This window comes from Sinohyriopsis cumingii, chromosome 3 (genome assembly GCF_028554795.1).
Source record: "Sinohyriopsis cumingii isolate HCF-2022 chromosome 3, ASM2855479v2, whole genome shotgun sequence".
In the NCBI taxonomy this organism is placed as follows: Eukaryota; Metazoa; Mollusca; class Bivalvia; order Unionida; family Unionidae; genus Sinohyriopsis; species Sinohyriopsis cumingii.
Window position 1 is genome coordinate 45,262,363 of NC_142963.1, and position 22,178 is coordinate 45,284,540.

Genomic DNA, 22,178 nt, shown 5'->3' on the forward strand with positions numbered 1-22,178 from the left:
GCGAGTATTTTCAGGCACGTCAGGAAGATGCTTCCAGCGTACCATCAAGTGAATAGTACTGTTGTGAGAGAAATACATCATTTTAAGTCACTTCCAGCCCCTCGCCTTTGCTTTTGTACAATTATGTCTCTTGAAAATCGACATTGGTCGGTAAGTAATAAACGTATAGCTGAAAAGGTCCACAAAATCAAACATCCTGGATGTAAAATTCCTGCGATTGTGTATCTTGAACGTTTGCTCTGTTCTTGTGAATGGAATCCGACCTCTGCAAAGCCTTTTAAAAAGTTACAGATCGTTGAATGTGTCGATTTATACTGTAGGTTTCTTATATGAGTAATTATGGTTATTCGTCTTCTCAGAGGGACTTTTATGTTTATTTCATATCCTATATCTATTCTTATGAAATCTGTTTTGAAGATTTTGGGAGTGCCTTCGCATTCTTTATGATGATAATTATACCAGCGGAGAATGGAAATTGCACCAATATTTTGGGTTTTGCAGGAAAAACATTCGTCTCTTCTGCAAAGCAACAGGAACTAAAAATCAAGCTTTTCTTTTATTAGAGTGTCTGCGCACACCACAGACGATGCATTATTGTTGGAGATAATCAAAAGTGAACAAATACAACATGTTGTACTGACAACTTGGAAATGCCCTCAGTTACTCCTCAAGATTCCTTCCACGGCTTCAGCCTCAGGTCATGCAATGTACGCATATGTGAGTTCAAAGTAATATCTAGAACAGAATACATTGTGAACAAAATGGATATTAAATAATTCCGCATTTTATGTGCAACAGAATAATAGACACCGACGACATTTGACACTTTTCGATTTTACTGTACCGGATATCCAGCGACAACTTTGCAGTCATTTACGTTCCTGGAGCTTGATTAGCAGGTACTTTTTTCAAATGAATGATCACCGCACCTTAATACAACATTTCGTGCAATTAAATTCGGGATGGTTGGTACTTGTATCCATACAGAGAATCTCCGGAACAAATTTATAAGATTTTCCAGCGACTTTGATAGTTCTCGGATATAAAGGAAATATTGGCGTGATGGAATGGTTTGGTGTAGTTTGGTTTAGTGCTTTAAGGCACAGCAACACAAGTAGATTATTAAATTCCGAGACAATTGGAATAAAGTACCGTGTCCAGTTACTCACCACGTTAGCTTACTCAGGCTGGTCCGATGGTAGGATTCGAACCCACGCACTTTCGATTGTGTGTCAGGAGACTGCAGCTCCTTTTTTAGCTAATAGCTCTGATTTTTACAGTTAAACCATTGACACAAAATTCTCGATGTTTGTAATTAATAACGAACACAGAAATATTACACCGAATATTAACAAGATTTCAAATGAACTTTACAGCAAGTTAGTCCGGTGAGATGTTAGAGAGACATGAAGATGAAAAACATTGCTTGCTAATTCTACATTTTGAACATGACACAAAATTCATGCAAAGGCTTGAAGCTTATTGCAAGACAGAACAATTGTTTAAAACAAGAATTCCCCTCACCCAACTCATTGCGGACCATCTTAAAAACTTCCTAAATGTTGCCAGTTGTTTACAATTAAGCTAAGTAATGCTTAGGATAAAGGAGCGACAAGAAACAGTTTACTTTTGCCAAAATACATCTTCAGTTGTTTATAGGACACTACATATAACTTTTAGCTTTGAACTTAATTACCCAATAGACAATCCCTGCATTTTTGTCATCATGACGATGGGCCTCTTACTAAGTACCATACTGTACCAATATACTGCAGCAAAAGACTCGTATATGAAAATCATTGCTACGTTTACCAAGCACGAGACCTCTGCTTATATTCTTTGGTATTACACGGAAATGCTGTTCTTTATACCACCCAAGTTTGTCGATAAGGCACAGTACTTGAAGCAAGAATTGATGCTTTTGCACTTTTATCTTATCACTGTATTATTCGCATTTAAATTGAAGATGAACAGCTGAACAATTCTTGCAATAGGGTCCGTCAATTGGGAGCAGGTTGGAAGTTTCAATACATTCAGATTTTCTAACATAAGTTCTGACAAGGATACGAAACAAACATCATTATTGTAAGACTAAAATATATCCTACACAGGTATAAAATAAGCCACAAGAGCAGCGATGATTCAAAGATAACGTTTATACTGTAGATGTCTTGTACATTGAGCAATTATTTGAAGTGTGTTTTCTAATTAGAAGCTCTTTCAACGGTTTCAAATATAAATTCCACACAGTTTATTTTTGACATTTGTTTTCGTGACTTTAATATTTTAGCAAAAAAAATCAATCTGAATAAATTCGAGCATGATGTGAACTTGAAAATGAAGCAGGACCCACCCCACCCCCGCCAAAAAAATAACCCAATTAAAAAACCTTTTAACTTCAAGCTTGAATCAAGTTTAGTGTTTCTTATGTTGCTAGACTGCCGCTGAATACTTTTTACTTATAACTCATGTAATGTAATAGACAATAACAAAAAGATTCATTTAACTGTAGGAAAAGCGTCAAATCAAAGGCTCTGAGAGCTATTCTGTCTAACAAATTAACAAACTTTGGAACAGATAACAGTTTATGAATCGACGTATTCGACAAAACAGTGATAGAATTACTTAGTTTAAGCCATAATGACATTAATATAATATATATTGCATCTACATGTTAATGACACGTTCTGCGCTTCTATTACACTCCATATATAGCTAAGGATATGAACAAAGTAAGATATGAATGTTCTTCTGATCATTCCGTCCATCCGCCGTACGTATCCATAATACATACATACATACATACATACATACATACATACATACATACATACATACATACATGCATGCATGCATGCATGCATGCATGCATGCATGCATGCATACATACATACATACATACATACATACATACATACATACATACATGCATGCATGCAGGCGTACATTCATACATGCATGCATACACAGACAGACGCGGTTTGATCAATTAATATATTACTAAATCAAAGGAAGGGGCAACTAAATAGGTAGCATTGTTAAATATCTTAAAAAGATCAATAAATTCTTTCTGAATACTGGGGAAAACCGGATTTGGAGATAATATTGAGACAGCTTTATCATCATGGCGATATCTTACATCTAGGTTAGGGATTAACTCCGCAACGAATCTATCTAGAATGCCTGTAAGATGTCTGACACGTTAACTAATCTAAGACATATCTATACTTTTTTGTTGCTGATATAATATGTCAAGTCTCTACCTTCCTAAACGTTATACGCATTTATTATTATTATTATAAATAGTATTATTATTATTATTATTATTATTATTATTATTATTATTATTGAACTTCTTGCTTGGATGCCATCAATAATGAAATTAATTGTCATGTAGGTTTACATAACAGAGAATATAAATTTACAAATATGAAACAAAATTGTTACACAGATGTTCTCAATAGATCTTTTGACGTTTCGAGTACACATCAATATCAAAATGTCTATATGGGCATGCGTCTGACACAGCCAGATAGTTTGATATTTTCCACACATTATAATGGTCTCTCGTATACTCACCTCCAGAGATGATTTGCACCGTACTTTTTATACATATTTTATATTATAATGTATGGTTACATTTTGTGGTGATGGAAAGTAATAGCAAAGATAACGCTTTTAGCAACTGATGATGCAGGTGTTGATAAAGTGAACGTGTCATCTAGGAAATCATCGTGTCATCGATGAAGCGTCACAAGGAAGAAGGTGTGGGAAGATTTGGAGGGATGAGTATTTTAGAAAAATCGAATCATCTTAGTTTTGGCCAACTTTTCTGTATACTACTTTCGGATTCACCTAAAACAGTGCTGCAACACTATCATATCTAATGCTTTCGCTCTTAAATAAGAAATTCGGGCACAAATTAGAAACAAAATTGCCGCAAAAGAAATCTAAAACATGCCTTCTTAATACTTTTTAGGCGGAATTTGTTTTGGCCTATTAAACGTTTTCAGAAAGATTATTTTAAAGCAGTCAAGGATACATCATTGATGTCATAGTTCTGAAACGATTCATCCCATATTAATACATTATAAATGTTTTATATTTCGCAAATGAGTAGAAAAATGACTACCCTGATATTTCTAGAATATCCGATTATATATTCCGATATTAATTACTATTATAAATGAGACTAAGCGATAAATATAGTAATAGCAAATTGAAGGTTCTGTCAATTAAGAAACAAGATATATTTGATTTCGGGTCCAATAAATGTTTTTAATGTGTAAAAAGCAGCTAAATGATGACAATTGTTAATAATAGCAGGGAAGGTTGCTTTCGTTTTCGATCAATCACCACTAACAAGTAACGTTACGATTGTAATTAAATTCTCCCTGTCGACAAAATTGCTGCACTGTACAAAGTGGATAAGAGAGATCGGTATGCAAGTAGACGCCTCAATTACGGAAACAAAGGAAATCGCTTGGTTACGTTACGATAGTATGACATGGGTACATGTTCACAAAATTGGCATATGCACCGATTTTAGAACGTATCTTCAAATTTAGCTCAACAAGAACCGCTCTGGTATTCAACACTGCAGGAAAACTCGTGCCAGAGAATTAATTATCTGCAGGTAAAAAAAAAAAGTCTTCTCACGTTCTTCTGCACGTGTTTTTCGAATTATGTTCTGACTTTAAAAAATTTAATATTATATTATAATCAAAATCATTCATATGCCTGGGTAAACTTTTCTTTTAGATGTAACCCAAACTTGAAAACAAAGAGATGTTCTACGACTTACATAGCGTAAGAGAAGAAGACAGTGGATACCTCCAAAATAGGCAATAAATCATCGTATTAGCTCGAAGTACGATTGGCCCAACAATTATGTAAACATGAAAATATTGGAAATTTGAGGTTACAAAATTCTTTAAGGGGGTGGGGGCATCACGAATCTGGATCTGTCCAAGGAGCCAATATATTATGTGTGTGTGTGTGTGTGTGTGTGTGTGTGTGTGTGTGCGCGCGCGCGCGCGCGCGTGAGTGTGTGTTTGTGTGTGTGTGTGTGAGAGAGAGAGGGAGAGAGAGAAAGGTTAGCACTCATCTTGGAAGATGCTTTTCTCGATCGTGATGAGAAAACCTTCGCTTAGTTTTCCTCACACATACACACAAAGCCCCAACCCCGTAATTTTAAAGGCAGCATTAACCAGTCCAGTGTATGTTTACTTGGCACGCCACTATAAGGCGCCGAAACGGACAAAAGTTAGTCCAATCAGAACGTTGCCGTTGAAAGTTTAATGTCATATGTTCAGAATTCCAATTTCACCGGTTGTATCAAACATTCCGTTCCTTAAAGTTCCATTCTTATGGTCAAGATTTTAGATTGTATCATTTGAATTAAACAGTTTTGGTTGAAAGTTATATTTTCTATGTCGAGGTTTTAAATTGTGTCATTACGCGGCGGTGGTTGAAATTTCGATGTCATACGTCGAGAATTCCTAATTTACCTATTAGTTCAAAGAGCTTATGTTCAAAGTTCTATTTCATATGTTGAATATTTAGATTTCATCAGATGAATTACACAGCGCTGGTTGAAAAATCGATGTCCAATGTCGAGATTTTTTAGATTGTATCTTCTGAATTACACGGCGGTTGTTGAAATGTTAATGTCATATGTCGAGAGTTTCAATTTAACATGCTGAATCACATTAATTGTGCTGAAAGTTCCATTTCGCATGTTGAGTTTTAGATTGTATCTGTTGAATTACACAGCGGTGGTTGGACGTTGTATGCTTGTCAGAATTTATATTTTTATATGGTGAAATGATGTGTTGGTGTTCAAAGTAACATTACACAATGCCTATTTTAACAATTCAAAATAATATCGAGTATTAAGATCAGCACTCGTGTATTCAGTTATGAGGCGCCATTACGTTTCATGCATTTAAAGTTTGAAAGTTAACATTCACAGGTCGAGAATCCCGGTGAATTTCTTCTCTAGAGGTCGCTCTCGTGAGCGGACCGCGTTATTTTTATACAATCATGCTGCTTCTCGTTGCTGTAAAATTCAACAGATGAAATCTAAATGCTCTCCATATGAAATGGAACTTTCATCACAAACAGATACAATGTGTGAATTAGGGATTCTCGATATATGTTATCGAAATTTCAACCACCGCTGAGTAATTCAGGATAGACACTGCAAAACGTCGACATAGGAAATATAAATTTACACCACAACTGTATAATTCAACATATAAAATCTAAAATCTACATCTAGACAATGGAACTGTAAGGACATGCAATTTAATTCAACACGTGATATTGGATTTCTCGACATACGACATCGAAATTTCAACTGCAATTTTCTCATTGGACCAGCTTTTGTCCGCTACGGCGCCTCCTACGACAAAATAGTGAGGGGAAAGTTTAGTTTTAAGTAAACATGTCAGTAAGTTGTATATCAGATAGATTCAAATAGTTTTAATACATATGTATCCAGCTCGTTTATCATTAATTCTGCTCACAGTCTATCAAAACAATATGTGAGTTCTATGACCATGGATGGCATGAATCTAACAATGTGCAACAGAATACGTAAAAATCAAGAATGTGTCATTTTACGCAAGAAAAAATTATGACCAACTTTCATGTTATGCTAATCAATATTTTTATAACGATATACTACTTGCGCGAATTTACTCCCACAAAAGTAATGTGCAGCGAAGAGGGTAGATCACTATTAACCATTGGTAAAATTAGCAAGGACAGGGTCGCTACTTTGAGTTAAAGAAACTTCAACATTTTTTTCCAAAATATCTGCAAAGATAGTAACATCGATATCCCACGTATCTCAATAATGTATTATATCAATTTGAGAAGTTTCTTGAAATATGTTCAAGGATTCTAATAAAGAAGAAAAGAAAAATACTTAATGAAAGAACAATGAAGAAAAAAGCATTGATAACAGTAGGTATATCAGCAGCTATAATGTTAACAACTTGGTGGCTCTACGGCTACAGTATACTGAAAGTTCGTTTGTGCACAAGTCTTGTAGCAGGGAGGCAAAAAAAAAAAAAAAGAAACGCTGCAAAAGTACGAGAAGTGCAACTTATTGGAATCCAGACCTCATAAATTACAGCAGATTTCTGAAGTTTAGCTTGAAGGATATATCTACAAGCAAACGTTCAAGCAAGAAGGCGTAGGTTGTTTTCCAAAGCTCGGTGATGAAAAGGTGGATAAGAGAGTGCCTTGGTGGACAAATTGTTGCCCCCTACCTTTACATGTCTTTCTGTGTGTGAGAGGTTTTATGGGGTCCCTGAAGAACCCCTCCTTACAGTAGTGGCAGTATCTACCGGCGGTGCTGTGTTTACAACGGAGACACACGCCTCCACTCTGGAATCCAGATAAAATGTACAGCTCCTTACTGAAGCGGCAGCTCCGCGCGTGCAAATTACAATTGCAGGCTGGAATACAAAATAATCAGAAGATAATAAATAGTACAATGAACAGAATCTTACCTCTACAAGCTTTTCTATGGGTAATGGGTTTCGTGTGATCACGATAAAATCCTTCTTTGCAGTAATGGCAGTTCCGGCCCGCGGTGTTGTGTCTGCAGTTTAGGCATACCCCACCGCTAGTATACCCAGATAATGTGTACAGTTCCATATTAAAACGGCAGCGCCGAGCATGTAGGTTACAATTACAGGCTGAAAAGAGCAAATAATAATAATAATAATAATAATAATAATAATAAAAAGTGTAATAATCATAATTAAGATGATCATGTCCTATTGTAACTTTAAAGTGATATATATATATATATATATATATATATATATATATATATATATATATATATATATATATATATATATATGCGTGTGTGTGTTTGCTACCTGTTTCATGCTATACAAAATGGGTCGGTCAATAGGAATAAGATTATTTTACTCATTCTTTATCTCCTTCCATTACTTAAATAATTTTCGTTTGTCAAATATATCTTATTGTGAATTCGAAGCTTACAAACTATATGCGAAAAGCGCTCAGCGTTAAGTTGTACAGAATGTTGATTTTTACTAGGCTCTTGAAACAATTGGTTGCCTGGTACCTTGGCTCCCATGATGCTCCGTTCTAGAGAACAGGCACGTACCGGTGAAAGGCCGATACCGGTGGAGAAATTCAAGATATGGAAAGTAATACAAAAATGTGTTGACAATTAAAAAAAAGTAGCATAAAAGTAATTTATTTCAAGCCGGGCTACTACCGGCTTTCCGTTGTATTAGTCACACCTGTGTCATTTAAATAAGAACTTTGGTGTTTGTTTAAAATGTCAATATGGAGTACTGTCATTTTCAGCCGTTAAGCGTGTATTTGAGAAAGGGAGGTACTGTGAGAGATTACGAAATTGTATGGTTGTGCTATTGCTTGTGTTTGTGTCGTATATGCTCTGTCTGAATTAAAGTTGTATCATTTATGTTTCACGGTTATTTTACATCAAGTTTTAACATTTAATAACAAACCAAATTCCTGGCATGGGTCATACTTATATTTTAGAATGCATTAATGGAATAGATAACGGGGTCTGGTGGAATTAGGTTAGTAATACAACATAAACCTATTTGTGCGGTGCAATTATTTGGAGCTTGACATTTCGCCATTTCTTTGCATCTTGTTTAGACAAATAGCATGTTGCCAGTTACGACTGGAAATATGGATAGGTGAAGTATTAATATTAACATTACATGAAATACAAAACTCAGGGAACAGACCTCCATCTTAAACGATTGATTCGTTATGACAAAGGAATTATTACATTTATGTAGATATTAACTGAGCGAAGTTAACGTGAAGAAAAGTCCTCTGCTGCTAGGTAGATACTAGGTTTACCAGATCGCTGTTAAGCATTGGCCATGTACAGAGATTTTTTTAACATAACTCATCTTGGAACTTAATATTTTCATTTAATTTAGTAAGTCATTGATTATACCTTAGTTTAGCATTTGGTGTAAAGCTATTAACAGTTTTATGCAGATTTGTAATTGGAAAATATTATATGTTGCAACAAAAGACCACTAATATGTCAAACGCACTAATACTGTTACAACTTTCTGAAACCCGAATGAACATATGCTGGTCGTATTGAATATGAATAAACTGCCACCAAATAGGTTATAATATAAATGTATCAGCGAAAGTGACTCAGCATGCACGGACTTGAGGTGCAATTTGTATAGAAAGATTCTGGTTTTAACCTTCTGTATACTTAGAATTTGAAACGTGTAACTGGTCTAGTACGCACGAATCATACGGTTGTCTATGACCTATAAAGCTGCTGCTAGCAACAAGAATATACAAGAGTATGTCACAAAACATTCAAATAATTTGAAAGACATTAAACTAGTATCTCGCGCTGTTTACTGGCTTTAGTATTGCTTGTTATCAAACTACAAGTTGTAAAATACAAGTATGCTCAATTACATGAAAATCGGTTTATTATAAAATGTTGAAACTTCACATAAAGTAACAAATGATCACTTTCATTGAAATAAAGCATCTCCGTCACATTTAAATGCATAATCATGCAGATGTACAATTACTGGCATACATAAATGGCTAAAAAATTATCGTACTGCATAGCGACACATTAAACAAACATTCAATATTTCTTTCATTGACATAGTTGTGACTAAACCCAGTGAAAAAGTCGGTTATTTTATGCTATTTCTTTATTGCCGGTGAATTTTTGTATTACTTTCGCCATTTTGAATTTCGCCACCGGTAGCGGCCATTTAACGGTGAGTGCTCTCCTCGTAAGCCTAATCTCAAATACTATTAACTACGAACAAAATGAAATCTGAACTGGTTTCAACATTCATTAGAAAACAAATTGTACTGTTTAAGTAAATACAAAATTAAAAATATATAAAACAAATTTGCAATTGCGACACATAATCATTACTAACTCGATTATCATGAATAATCAAATCCACATACAAACGTCACATATAAATATTTACATGAAATTAAACAATTTAACAGCAAAACTGCAAATTAATGCATCGGACACTTAAACTAAATTGAGCTAAGACGGAAGATCGTATCCTCAAATACATCAAAAAATAAGTCAATCGACTCTTGAGAATATAATGAACAAATGGCAACTGTTATGCATATTTGATTTAATTTATATTTTATTTAACTTAATTGTCTGTTTGTAAGTTCAAACTTTTATTTCTAGTTTCATTACATGTCAATGTAATGTAATTATGTTCACTAGGAGTTTAATATTTTTTAGAAAATTCAGTTTGACCTGAATGTTTTCATAAATACCTAATAATAGAAACACTGTTTCTATTTCTGACTTAGTTCCCGACCTTGATTGAGAAATCACTGAGACAAGCAAACAGCTTTCTATTTTTCTTTTTCTTCTTGGAGTAAAATGTTTGGTTTTTGTTAAGGTCATACCCGGAATATGTGACTTTTGATTGTAAACAGTCCTATTTTGCAATTCTGGGTTTTCCGAAATTGCGCAGCTGTTAGATTTATTAGTGATTTTTACAGAGATATTTCTCAGTTTGGGCTTAAAAACATTTAAAGTCAATGTGTTCGTTTTGTTGTGACCAGTTTGGAGTTGCCATTTTAATTTTTATTCAGATTGTTTCGCTTCTAAACGATTAATTCTTTTTCTTGGAAATATTTAAGTGCTCATACAGAATTTTTGGACAAAGATATTTATTTAAATTTTATTCAGAAATTCCAACACCGGAATATTATTTGTGAATCAACAAAGAACTATAGACAAAACAGCACAATACTAGCTACAGTATAAGTCATTGACTTCCATTTTAGAATTTTCGTCTGGACTCTAACTTGAATTCATTAGAACATTTCATTACCAGGACTTCTACATTTTAATTCGTAGATTATTCAAGGATTATTTTTTGATTTGATTCTTAAAACCGTAAGTTCTTTTTTCCCCATTTTTACAGTGTTTTTCCAGGGAAATAAATTATTTGTTAAATTTTGCAAAGCTTGTTGTTTTCACTCTTGCTGTGTTATTAGAGCCTAAACACGTAACAAAATAAACAGATTGCTACAGTTTGATGTATATGAAAACAGCTAAAATCATTTAATCGTACGGCTTTCTGGCTGGCACCCGGGCCGGACCGCCCACCTCGCACCCACTTTAGAACGCCACCGAGTATAATGAAATTTAGGAAATATTCAGTTTTTATGTTCTTTGAGATTTTGAACAAACAAAATCAAATCCTATGCAATATTTTGTTTCTGAAGGTTTCATGCAGAATCAAGTATGTTGACTACTAGCATTCGGATGACCGCGGTCGTATGGACAGGGAGCTGTTGATGTTTGATCTAACAGAAGTCTACTATACCAGCTATATAATACGCAAGAAATAGAAACTAATTCAGTTCAAAGATTCCCTTTTCATGCTACTGATATTGGTTTCGAAAAGTGCGATCAATGAGAGGTGAGATCGGCAGAGAAAGAGAGAATCTGTTTTATTCGTTTGCGTTGGTCGAAAAAGAGCGAAAGAATTGTTTACAAATATGCAGCTGTCCGAATGTCACCTGAAGTACCGGATTACGTATACAAGAAGTGGAGTTCCTCCCGCATTCAGAATAATTTACGATACTAGGAAAATGTTTTAGCTAACGAAATGTAAACAATGTTATAGTCTGATGCAATCATACATTCTCCATCAACGAAGCAATCCAATCACCTGTGCACATTTGGTCCTCGGTCCAAGGTGTACTGTATCAATGATCACTGCATTGTTCTATAATAATACGATCTACGATTGCAGGTTATTAACATTGGTTAAGATGCATTAAGATATGGAGTCCCTATCCCCATTGACAAAATATTTTAATAGTTTGCAGGATTCCTAGTTGTATCAATGTATCCCCAAAAATCTTCCAACCGTATGCTGTAATGTTTTCCGCAAACATTGACCCCATATACTTTTCACAATTACCCGACGTATATTCCTGCAGTCGTAAAAAAAAGAAAACATGGCTAAAACTGACTTTCTTAATACCAATAACGTTCCACAAGAAATTGTAGAATTTCATTTGTATATATGTATGCATGGATAAACGACGCAAGACATGATCAAAGCAAGCGATTCCTCTAGCAAAGTGACGGGTTAATAATCCGGTATTCGTATCAATACCGTCTTATCCGAAAACCCAAAATGTTATATATTAACTGTTCAAATGGGGGGGGGGGATCAAAAAAAATAAATATGAGGATGAATTCGCATTGCTGGAAGCTCCGTTGCCGAACAGTTTAATGCTCTTATCCATAATGGAATAGCCCACAATCGAGAAATCGAAACCATAAAAGAAAATAACTAAACTGGATTAGCCGAATCGTAACTCTCAGACTAGGCGGCTGGAATCAAGAAGAGTAAACGTTTCCCTCCTAAGAATTACATTTTTAGAACTAAACATTTAAATATCACCATATAACCAATATTGTGTTTAAGTACCATTAAACTGTATGTGTTATTTAGGAAGTACGTTATGTGTGCTCTTTGGATTATAACTGTATAGTAGATGTTATTAGGGACATACTTTTGGGTAGCCATACGTCTGCAGCCTTGACGTAACAGGTAACGTTTCTATTTTTTTCAGGCAGTGAAACGGTTCATGCTGGTAAGTTAGACACAAAATAATTTGTTTTTTTAACCAAATTGGAATACCAGATTTTACAAAATGTAAATAGTCCAAAGTCTGCAATTTTCTGCTTCTTTTTCATTTATGATAGTATCAGACATTTTAAATTTTGATTAACAGCAATAGTACGTTAAAAGATACTGAGTTAACGGTTGTATGCTTGTAATTGTTACTGGTGTTGCCCCCAATGAGAAAAGCATACTTAGATGTCGAAAGGCCCTCGCCGCATTCTCAGAATAGATACACCATGAATTGTTACATACACCAATACACTTTTCACCTAAATGTGCAAGAGGGTAGCAGTAGACAAATGCTCTGCTGTGCAATCACTTATCCATAATTCAACTTTACAAGTGCAGAAAACGAATTATGTCCAATCTTAATTTTGGTTTTTGTTTTATTTTGACGATCACAACTTGTGCGCTTCAGAGAATATTTCCCTTGAAGATCGACTGATGTTTAAGCGACACTCATTGTAAACTGCACATAGGTCAAACGGTGCAATGCATGCTCCCCAAAGATGATATATAACCGAAACTTCCAAAGGAATTCGTATTGAACAACTGTATTCTATACAGTTTTTCCAGCCTAAACAATTACGCCTGCTTCGGCGTAATTCAATGGTAATGTTCCCCTGCAAACGTGAGACCATTATGTGTAACGTATAAGAAGGTGCTTGTTGACAAGGACTCAAAGAGCGGTTACAGCTACACTCCTAAGAGACATACACTCTTAAGTACATTATGAATTCATTTTCTAAGCTTTCTATTCCAAACAACACAGTCAGGGGTATCGATAGTTTTAATTAGATATTACATTTGCTTCATGAAAATATTCCTCTTTTGAAATTAAAGTGTTACCTAAAGGGTGCGTGCTAATATTGTAATGAGAAACATTACAATAAAAATGAACTTGTTGTATACGCCCAACAACCTTGGGGTTCTCTCTAAGAACAAATAGAAGAGTGTTGAACTTGGGTGCGAGGCATCGTTCACGACAGTTTCAAGTAAGGCATCAAGTGCAAATTATGAAAAGAATCATGTATGTATTTAAATTAGGTTTTTTGGGTAAAATAAATAACACTATTTTGTCGTCGTCTCTACATTACTGTTGTATATGAGATATTTCTTTTTAATGTCTCTAAGAATTAAGGGACAGTGGATTTCAACAGAAAACGAGCACCTGTTTATTAGATCCACATTTAAGGACACCCTTTATTTATCGTTTCAGACCAGTAAAACATTGATTTTTTTGCGCAATCAGTTGGTTATCGATACTAAAATTTGTCACTAATGATCACCATCAGCGGAAGTAAAGTTTCTTCTTATTTTGACGAATTTTTTAATTTTTCATTCGTGTTAGGCAAAAAAAGTATGTATAGCTACTAACGGTAACCACAAAAAGAGCAGGAAGGTCGGTAATCATTTTAACGTTACATGTTTGAAGGTAAACTAAAATGTTGGTACTGATATTTTTATTTTTTTTATGTAAAATGATATAGGATCAGTGCAATTATAACAGGCTAAATTGGCTAACACACACACACACACACACACACACACATGAACATATAGGACATATACTTTTTAAATCCCTTCTGCCAAATAACGATCTATACACTTGAAATTCTACATTCAAGAGTACCCAGTTTATCCCAACAATATGTATTCTTTGTCAGCGCCTCCTAAAATATCAAAAATAGATAGGAAGAAAAGGAGGAAAAAAAAAAGATGATTTGGATATCAACATGCGTGAATGTGTGGTCAGGTGATTCCTGTCGCAACGTTTCAGGTCGATGTTACTTTCACCGCATTCCTTCTATATAAATTGACAGGAACGTGTGTCCGATTTACTTTCTTACTATATTTTATAAAGTCTTCATTTATTTCTTTTTGCCAAATTAGATACAATTTTGCAACGATTCATCTCTTTTGCTGTTTAAACATCACGAACAATGAATATTGTGAACAATTAATATTTAATCAATGCGTGCCATAAACAATTCATAGTAATTCATCTTGGAATAGTTCCTTCCATTCAGTAAGCAGACTCATAACTTTTACAAACGACGGTGAGCGTTGCTATTCGTATCTAGATCTTATCGACTGATTTACAGCCATCAATGACTCGATAGATACGCCATCTATATGAAATATCTGTGAACAACGAAAACTCTTGGAGCCTCGTTTGAAAGGCTTCGGAAAGGTGTATTCTCTTAAAAGTGATCTATGGCGCTTTTAAACCCAATTGGTTCCTTAGATACTATCATTTCTAAGATGTCGTATTGACACCATTTTAAACACGTGACGATTTTTTCACTGGAGGTCGCCGCACATTATTCATCCAGATAGTGCATGCATACCGCCAACGTTGTGGTTTCTTCTTTCAATAACTTGCTTATTGTGGAAACCATTGGAATACGAAAACCGGTCATGAAATATCATTGTACATTGCGCCATCAAAGTTATGGGCGAGTAGCAATGACACATATATGTTGAAACGGAAAGGGTTCTGCAAATGATACTGGTTTAAAAAGATAATAAATTAATGCAGTTTCAAAGTTGTAAGTGATTCATGGCATTAAATGAATAGCATAAAAAGTCTTTCTTCGCGTAAGTAATAGTGTGAACATTGACTGTTCAACGGAAAGGAGTGACATAAATATCGTAAAAATATTGTCACACCAGAGAGATAAGAACGAAAGCTTACGGGTATTTGATACAACTTCTAGACTGACACCATATTTTCAAGCGAATAAAGAAAAAAAAACTTACTCATAAAATGTTCAACATAATTAATTTTAAAGGTACCTATGTATTTTCTGTGAAGTAAAGTAAACATATTTTTGTGTGTAAAATACTACAGCCAATGCCGCAAATAGTTTGTTCATATATTTCATTTAAAACACTATTATCAGGCTCTCTATTTGAAAACAATACTTTCAATCATGCAAGAAGATTGTAAGAGATGATATTCGTCATTTGTAAAATTGGTTGATGGCATTAGTTTAACTGATTATCATAGTCAAAATAAATGTGGTAATGCTTTGTCTGAAGCATCATTCGCTTCAGCAACTAACAAGCGATTGAAATTTGCCATATAAACAATTGCGTGACTGGAAAGCCACTGGAAAACAGTTTTAGCGAAACATAGTGGAAGCAGACAGTGCTAGGTAGACGTCAGACTTGCATTCAATTACGTTTCAAATTTGATCTTAAAGTAACCCCACAGTAAAGTCATAGAGCAAACTGAATTAATCTAAATTAAGTTCGCTTGGAACGAAATTAAATTTACCTAATTTAAATATCGTCTTATCGAGGAATATTACATTTTGTAACATAAACCACAAAATAACACAATCATGGAATGGTGATTTCAACTAACCGTTTTAAGTATTATTTTTACTCCCCTCTTTTCCTACTGGCTGTTTCCATCATAGGTCTTTGTCTTTATGACATCACGCATGTAAATTAATTATTGAAACACGTGCCGGGATATAATGGGAAGTAAACTGTGTAAATGGGAATCATCTAAATCATCAAAAGATGATATAAATATGCTTTTAATTACTTTAAAACTGAAATAAAGTGCTTTATATGGAACGTTGTGTTTCTGGTGTCATGTAACAAATGTATAGGAATATTCCGATACAACATTGTATGTTTTAGCCAAATAAACTCGTAAAAACAGAACTCCACCTTTGACTTCGTAGTCTCCGTGATGTTCATCATAATATTCTCCACGTTCACATGCATAGGCATAGGAAATTCTTGCTTCATTAATTATTCAAAAACATACAATGTTTATCGCGGAGGAGGGGAGGGAGGAGCAAACGATTGGTCCAAAGCGCTCTCCTTCACCGTTCACTGCCATCTTACATATGTCCGAGTCTCGAACTCGGCCAATGTTGATATATGAGGAAGCTTGACACTAGCTTCCCGAGGATAAGTGGTCCTTCTGGGATTTTCCCGGACTCTGTTTTCTACTGTGATGCTGACCGCTATGTATCACCTATTGTTTGCTGATAACTGGACTTAAAACCACAACAACATCTAAATAGTTTATCGTACTGGAGACAGAGAAGCTGTCTAATATAAAGTGTCTTAAACGGCATTTAAGAAATATTTTTAAATTTATGTTGCATGTAATAGCTAGTTGATAAACATCAACAGTGTAGCAAGTGTATTGCAAGGCTATTGCTATCCGTTGTCCCCCTTTTGTCACGATTGCAGTTTCCGCTCTATACATTTTGAAGGACATAAATTTGGTATGAGGTATTATATTAAAAACATATTTGTCATGTCTGACTTTCAATATTTTCGAAGGACACTTTTTCGGAATTATGGATACTTTTGACTTCAAACTCCGCTCTTTATTTGCATCATATTTGCAAGGACATGTGAGTACAGTTATAGTTTCTTACACAAATTTGCACACTGACAAATTCCGTATAAAAAAACGCACTCTGATGTGATGACTGGTTTAAATGTACTCTGATGCAATGACTGATTTAAACCCAATCTGATGTAATGGCTGATTTAAAAAGTTTATACTTTGAAGCAAGCCATATGAAAATTTACAAAACTAAATTAATTTGTTGTGATTTAAAAATTAGTATATTTCCTGAAATATTTGATGCAATTCGGAAAAGGAAAGTGCAGTCCTTTGTAACATTACGAAATAAAATGCCACGTCATGCAGTTTGAACAATTGAAACAATTGCCGAAGGAAGTTTAAAGATATCCAGATTATTGTTATTCGAGCAATATTTCGATAAATTAATGACATTGATCAGTATATTAGTGAGAATCTGTCTAAGCGTGTTTTAATTATTATTCTTTTACTTTTAAGCATTGACGTTCAGTACATGGTGTTTATCTCTTATTTTTATCTTAAGTATAGCGCAGGACTCACACGCAGAACAGTATGGGTTCCAAACCTACTATTGGATCCACCCGAGCTGGATACAGTATAGTGACCTTGGATATAGGTGTATATCGTGAACAAACGTATTGTAGGCGCTTGCAAATATCAATCCAGTTAAAGGCTGATATCTTGCACAAATAGTTTCGCATGAGCAATTTCAGTCAAATTAGTGCTTGTTTTGTTAAGACAATATCATTAAGAACAAAATCAACAAAGTCTAATAATATCACCGTAACTTTTTGGCTCCACTAATACATGGTAATTTTTTTAATTAACTTAGTCACCCACGGTCCACCAACCTCCGTGTTGTTGAACTGTATTAACCCTTGGCAGTGTAACATTGTAGGTAGTGAATGACGAGCGTTGCGGCATGCATCGTGATAATAACTGCTAACTAACTGCCGTCTGCAGGTGGCGGGGTCAGGTAATTAACACACGGCTTATCAAGATGCACTGAAGTCAAATCAAAACCAATTATATCCGATATGCCGTATATCATACATTATGAACCAAACCTTGAAATCTACTTGCGTAAACTTAAGTTACTGATATAAGATGATGGTGTTTCTATTTTCTCTCCGAGCAGATGTAATCATCCTTTAAATGCGTTACAAGTGTGTCTGCAAAATTCACTGTTATTTTTTATCGGTAATTTTGGTTGAGCTGTCGAATTTGTTTGATCAGCAAGGTTTTGATCTATAAGGAATGGTATGGGTAATACAAGCATGTGTTTATTGTTTCCATACACCGCTGACTGCATCGTTTGTGACACTTAATAGTTACCCCCCTGCGAACTCATGACGAAGTTAAAACAACAAATTCATTTAATTTAATTAATTAAAATAATATGCATATGTACACATGATGTTGGTCTCGCAAGTCCAACAATTATAAAAGTTTTTTTAGCTTGATTTAAAAACAAATATTTAATGTGATGAGATACATGTCATAACAATTGCGAACCTGCATTATCCGAAAAAACGCAAGTACGAATAAACTTTACCAAAAGAGCACCGCTCTATTTAACGCAGCCCGCATCGTACTGAGAATTTCAAAGCGTTCACGTGCCTGACTCCCAGAAAATGAGGAGAAAGAGCGAAATCAAAAATAGAGTGACATGGTATATTCAGATATGAACTGCATACCAGGACGTATAGCCATATTTATATTCCAGACTAAAATTGCTCATTGGTGATAAGGTAATGGCCGATCGCCAGAGAATACTTTGAGAGTGTTTATTAATATCAGATTGAAATGAAACTAAATTAGTCTTTCCTTCAGAAACTAAGTTTCAAATTCAAAATCAAGCAATCCATTTTTCCGGTGGGAAACATGCACATGGATCTGTAGATTTGGAATTTCTATTAGACATTATGCAGTTAACTATAACGATATAGTTATTTAAAATTAAATCACGTACTTTATAACAAAACTCTCATAGCATGCCGCTCGACGTAAAGCTTGTGAATATAAACGTATCTGCATAACAGTATATAAGATAATGGATAGTGAGTTTCATTTTGACACAAAGCAGAATTTCTGCAAGATACGACAGAAAAAAAAATAATGGTTTGTAGATATGTCTTAAGAATGGCAATATCAGGTAATTTATCTAAAGAAATGAGCCGTTTCAAGACATTTTCGGAATAAAGTTTCGAAATGAAGACAAGATCCCTTCGATAGAATTCCATATTTACCCAGAGATGTCAGTGTTTAATTGGAAAATATACACATTAGAGTGCGAAATGTTGATAGGGTTCAAGGTGATTTCAAAACAACGCGTTCACTATTCGTACTAAAACTTTGAAGACTTGGGCGGGTCTTTAATTTGGCATACAGTTCTGTAAATTCACTTTTGAGCGTTAGCGAAGGTTAATCATAGAGCATCATGTTATATTTTATTCAATGTTGTTGGCAAATATAAATTATATATTCATTTATTTTTATTTTTAAAAATCAAAATGTGCATTTTATCCTAGATACGTTATAAAAATGTCGTATTACGGACATGTAAACCTACTTTTATTCGCGTGCTATTATTTTTAAGGAATTCATGAAGAAAATATATCCGCGAAATAAAATTTTAACAGATAAATGTATCCCCCAAAATTAATAACCGCGATGATTTTAATCAGAAAGAATTAAAGATACAAGCAATTACAGACCCTGAAGCTCTAGTACCCGCAAAATGGTTGGACACAGAAAAAAAAGTGTCCGCGACTCGATGCGATCCTAGTTTGATGTATGTATATGTATGGGTATTTATCGTTGATATGCCCAGTAACTTGAGCTATACATTAAGTAGATTATCATAGGTAAACGTCCTTAATACCATGTCCCCTTGAATAAATTTGATTTGAAAATCACAGGACACATAAACACGATAATTTCAGATCTTGTTAAAGGACCTAATGCTTATTAGCAAGTACTTATTCTTATTATGTATACGAGATAGCTTCGTGTTTGTACATATATATATCACATTGATGTCTGTATCGCATGCTTCTGTACGGTGTGCGGCCATTGCGCTGGCATTCCTTTGAACATAATACGGTCACATTAAATATATCAGTTTCAGTTTATCAAACTCATTTATGTGTGTATCCGGAAAATAGGGACGAAGAAGTACACAGACTACCGTGAGAAACATATGTTGAAAGCAATAATTGTTCGAGGTCAAAATCGCTTACTAAACTTGCAGGTAATAGTCATATCAATGCACACACACACACACACACACACACACACACATATATATATATCACTTTAAATTGGCAGGAAGGATCAAAGACAATTAGGACATGCATCTATTTTTTGTTCATAAGACAATATCACCTGTTACCGAAGTTCTAACTTGAAAATAGACCCTTTTCAGAATGAAAGAAACGAATCATTGAGGTGTACCGCAATTTGACGCCCAGCTTTCCTCCTGACATTTGTTTACAAACCTTACGCAGCGTTGTTTGGGGGATGTTTCTCAACAATTTTAGCAATGCATCAATATTTTTACAAAAATCCTTTTCTAAAGCACGATGATCTCTTTAAATTCAAAACTCCATGGTGATTCATTTGCTTCTACCACGGTATATAAACTGAAATTTCACTTTTTAAAACTGAACTATTAATATATGGAAAAGATATAGATAATGTTAATGTACATACAAACAAACCGACATCCATCGCATGCTTTTTTTAACAAGGGAACGTTATAGCAATAAGTGCCTTATTTATATGTTGTTGAATATTCAGACTAACTTATGCGTAATGCCTATCTCGATTCATGTAACGCTGGGATGATATCTCATCAAATATCGTTGCGATATCGATCTGTTTAAATCATCGACAACAGTAAATAAATCTTAAAGAATAAGGTCTTTATTATGCGAAAAACAATGTCGCAATTCCAAAAAAAGCTGAAATTAAAATAAGAGCTTATCAATGCTGAATAGTGCTTGGGAGTTAAACAGAGTTTAGGAATATTCTTGTATAACCAACATGAAATATTAATGTGATTTATAGCTCAGTGAATTACATACTTTTTAGGTTTACACGAATATATTCCAGGTGAAAACTAAATATGAATATAAACCAATTTTAGATCCTTCTGAACGTATCATTTCAGTTTATGAATGCCTTAATCCTGTAAATTTGATCCTGTTTTCAATGCGCTTTAATACACTTCGCAGTTATCTATCTCTCAGGCCTATTTACAAGAGCCTTAATACTTCTCTACATCTGTCTTTTTAAGGTGACACATTAAACCATGACATGTTAACTGAGAGGGTCCAAGTCTGAAATTTATCCTTAATCTGTATGAAACATCATGCCATATCCATGAGATTAAATGACACCTAGATACAGCAATTTTACGGATGCCACATCAAGCTATGACAGTCAGTTACTCACCAAAAGAGAGCTTGTGGTGAGCGCTGTATGCGTGAAATTTCCATCTCCTTCTCACAAAAATGTTGCCTGGGTGGGGTATTGTCTTCTGTATTTCATACTTATTGGATTAGAAAGTTACATATTTCCATCTTTATTGAGAACTGTGCTAAAATAACGCAGCAGAAAATGTGTCTTTCCTCTTGAACCGCATGAGGCCCTAATCCTGAATTTTTATTAAATTCCTCAGCGTAATTTGATTGATCAAGAACCTTGTAAAGCATTATACGAGATTGCTTATGATTCTAAAGCATCCAGTATCATTGAAACACTAGGGAAATTCGGGAATTTTAAGTCAGGAACTCTTTGATGACTGACGTTGCGGAATAATATTTTAGTGCGCCGGCCAGTTAAACTCCATATCAAGTTCAAGGGAGTGAATTAATGTGATGATCGGATTAAAAGTGACGAACGAAGTTTACAAGCAGTCATGTTGATTAATTTAAATTCATTCATCTACTTTTGCTTGATTTGGACAAAATATTTTTCCCTCTTCGCACTGCCTTTTCCTTAATTCTTAATATTGGAACCGTCAAATTGTTTTTGAATTCAAGTTTAACACGATGGCTGTAAAAATAGATTTTAAAACATATGAAAATTATACT

At 34.5% G+C, this 22,178-nt stretch overlaps 1 protein-coding gene across 3 annotated transcripts in view; it reads right to left on the minus strand.

Annotated features, from left to right (window-relative positions):
* The window catches only part of LOC149802781 (netrin-1-like), a 67,235-nt gene that overhangs the window by 17,461 nt on the left and 27,596 nt on the right, over positions 1 to 22,178 (minus strand). For 2 of the 3 annotated variants that reach the window (XM_089952214.1, XM_089952211.1), the window contains exon 2: positions 7,524 to 7,712. In XM_089952214.1, the coding sequence (XP_089808340.1) occupies positions 7,524 to 7,712 (189 nt within the window). Of the gene's footprint in view, positions 1 to 7,280; positions 7,470 to 7,523; positions 7,713 to 22,178 lie in introns of all 3 variants that reach the window. The other variant, XM_089952212.1, reaches the window with a different exon arrangement.